At 40.6% G+C, this 3,386-nt stretch overlaps 1 protein-coding gene across 1 annotated transcript; it reads right to left on the bottom strand.

Annotated features, from left to right (window-relative positions):
* Nucleotides 1-494: 494 nt before the first annotated feature.
* LOC113783446 (dynamin-related protein 4C-like) lies at nucleotides 495-2,719 on the bottom strand. Its single transcript, XM_027329586.1, has one exon. It carries the CDS (start codon nucleotides 2,588-2,590, stop codon nucleotides 566-568), a length of 2,025 nt encoding a protein of 674 aa, XP_027185387.1. The 5' UTR covers nucleotides 2,591-2,719; the 3' UTR covers nucleotides 495-565.
* Between the last annotated feature and the right edge of the window lie 667 nt (nucleotides 2,720-3,386).

The raw sequence follows: 3,386 nt of genomic DNA on the forward strand, positions 1-3,386 counted from the left end.
TACAGTAACCAGCACAACATTCATGAATTTAAAAAAAGAAATGAAGAAAAAGAACAAAACCAACAGGAGGGCTCCCATTGCAGTCGAAAACATGACCGGAAAAGGCATAAAGAAGGAATGAATCAGGAAAAAGAAGAATGAGTGATAGTAGTATTAGCTGATCAGATGGCTATAATGCTCCTTGCAGTCCTACCTGAAAAATGTCATCAAGCAGAATTGAACTTATAGTAGTTATCAGTTACTGGTCTGCGGCTGATGAAGAGTAGACAAGATTTTATGAGAGGGGCAGGGAATCCCTCATCAGCTATGACACGGGTTGGAAAGATAGGACTGAATGGGAAGTTGCGGACAAACAAATCCAGTCACATTTAGTTCCTTGTAGTATGGTTTAGCTAGAAAAGCCCGTCTGCATATACCGTCAAAGCTTTTTTAATGCTAGCACGAATGCTCCACTCGAGTTTTATTGGTAACACAAAATAGCAAATTTAAAAAAAAAACAACAACAAAGCAATAGTACTTTTACGATCTTTCAAATGGCGAAGTAAACAAAGGGTATTATGACCAATCAATCAGCATAAGCAGCAATTTTGTCCATTATCTCTGCAACAATCTCTTTAGACTCCCTCAGCAACTTGATGCTTCCATTCAATCTGTAACGTTTACCAGCAATAGATGGAGATTCCTCCAGCATCCGTTCCAATGCACCCCCGTGAGTTCCATTTAACTCATTCACCATTTCGGTTTCCATGTCTTTGTTCACCAGATTTTGGATGCTGAAGAGTAAATGCAAAGCCATGCTATCAACCAACCTCCTCAGGACAATCTTCCAATAAGCAGTCATCCTCATTTTCAGATCAAAAGCTTGTTGTGCAACGACCAGATGATTTCTCAGATGCCCGACTTCAACCTCACCAATTCCATCAATCACTAGACTTGTTGATTTCGTACAATCATTCATAATGATCATGAACCTGTCCTGGCTTCTCATCAGATCATGCCAGGTTGCAGAATACTCAGGATTACAAGTATAATCGGTGAGTTTCTCCATTTCGATGATCTGCGATACCCAATCAGCTGACTGCTCCCTTTTTTTGGAAACAAGATTTTGGGCTGATCTTCTGATTGAAGGTTGAAGTTGTGGGTAGTTGTCAGAGTGCTTCATCAAGACAGGAACTAACACCCCTTGTAAATACTCCCAAAACTTGTTCACAAATCCAGCGGGTGTAGCGGAAATGGCCATGACCATTTTTTGTAGTGAAGTGCGAAATGCTGTGCGAGGAAGGAAATTAGGTAAGCTTATACCTTTAGCTTCCTCCAGGATGCTAATCTCTTCCTCCAAGAAGGCCTGCTTTTGTTCAACTTTGATAGAGATTAACTGCAAATCCTCATAGTAATCGCTCAGCATCTCTGCCAGTCTAGCAGTACAATGCATTTCCTTTTCATCTGGATACTCATCGAATTCCCCTCTGATAAATATTTTCCTCAGGGACTCTTTGGCTGAAGAAATGATGCGCATAAAAGCAGTGACTGCTTCAGGAACGGATTTCAACTGTTGTGGCAACTTGTTCAGCTCTGCAACACTTGTACTTAGCTTGTCATTGATCTTTCTCACAATATCTGGCAAGCATTTTGAAATTATAGTTGCCTGAATTTGCACCAGTTTCTGGGCTAAAACAGGAATGCCAACCATAGACTTGTGGATCTTGGACAGAAACGGATGTGTTTCAAAAAGTGAAGCTTCTACAGCTTGAGCTTCCTCGTATGATTCATCGCCAATTCGATTTCTCACACAGACGTATCCAAGTCCAATATTCACATCATCAGCCATTACCTTCTCGAGCAAGCCTTCAGGGGATTTGTCTGCCTTGGTGACAACTGCCAGAGTTCTTTCGCCCATTTTGTCGACTTTTTGGGACATCCGAATTGATTCACAAGTAGAAAAATCAACAGTAGCTGATAAAACATTGAGTATTATGCTTTCTTCTGGTTTAATATACTCCATAATGATTGCTGATATTTGCTCATAGATGTCTTCAGGCTGCCCGTGAACTGGAACTCTAGTAATCCCAGGTAAATCCACCATAGTAAGATCAGGGACCCCATTCTTCTTAACAATCAAAGTCAGGGGAACATTTGATATTCCCTTGCTTCTGCCAGCAATCTCATCAGTTGCAACGCTGATGGCCTCAGCAATATGGTCCTCATCGGTTGGAACAACTCTTCCGTTGAACTCCAAGCTCAGCTCTGGCTCGGGACTGGGATGACTTTGGAGCCTCATAATCAAGGGAACCCTTGTGCATATCCCTTGTCCCCTAGGCAAGCTAATTCCAGCCAAGGACTCTAGAACGCTGGACTTACCTGAAGATTGATCTCCTACAACAACAATTGTTGGAAGCTGGATTCCTTCTTGCATGACGTTAAGGTTTCGTAGCCTGTCTATGCAGTCCAGCAATGGCCTAATGCGTTCATTGTAGGATGACACGATGGGGGCTTGGATTGCTTGCATTTCTTCTTGATCATGAACAGCTTGAACGAGGTCTTTGGTGATTCCTTCAGAAACAACATTGGAGCCGTCTCTTAGTACACTCATGTTTAATTTCTCGTGGTTGTTGGTTTTGTTTGTTTCTATTATATTGTCGCAGGTAAAAAGATTGGGAACTTGGAAGGGAGAAAGGAGATGAAAGAGCAAGAGATTTTCAGGTTTGGTGAAAGCAAATTTGGATTTCTGGATAATTTATAGGTGATTTTTTATGTCAATCTCAATACCATCTCTTTTCTTGGATGAAATAAGGTGTTCCAAGAATTGAGATAGAAATACGAAATTTATGAACAAGTTAAATGATCAACCAAGCAAAACAATAGCATCTTTTGAAGTAGTTAACTCCAAGGTAAATCAGCACAGATTCCTTAACTCGCTCTGCAGAGTGGAAAGCTGATGCTTGACTTGCTTTTCTCTCATCCTTTGCCAACTGGAAAGTAAAGTTCATCGAAAATGTGCTATAACCCTTCGATTGATCAGCAGACTAATAAGCGGTGTAAGATAGAATTACTTTGTTACATCACACCAAAATAAATCGTGACAATCAAAAGACTTGGGAGGTCATTAAATTGCTCTTTTCCTTCAACTTTACGTCATACTTGTGCTTCACCATTTGCGTCATGTTATGACCTGATTCCGGAATGAAGAAAGGAATTGACGTGGGGTTTAGGAAAGAGAGAAAATTTAGAAATTAGGAAGAATGAGAAGAGCTTATTGATTTCATCTTCCAGAATGAATCAGTAGTACACGGGAGTAGCTTATTTATCAAGCTTCTAGTCACTTCTTGTAACAGAATAACTACTTGCTACTACTAGTGTGTTGAGCTGTAACTTTGCTAACTACTTCT

Source organism: Coffea eugenioides, chromosome 9, assembly GCF_003713205.1.
Source record: "Coffea eugenioides isolate CCC68of chromosome 9, Ceug_1.0, whole genome shotgun sequence".
Lineage (NCBI taxonomy): Eukaryota > Viridiplantae > Streptophyta > Magnoliopsida > Gentianales > Rubiaceae > Coffea > Coffea eugenioides.

Bases quoted from the DNA above. Each gene is read 5' to 3' on its own strand.
- LOC113783446 (XM_027329586.1), bottom strand. From the start codon at position 2,590: ATGAGTGTACTAAGAGACGGCTCCAATGTTGTTTCTGAAGGAATCACC.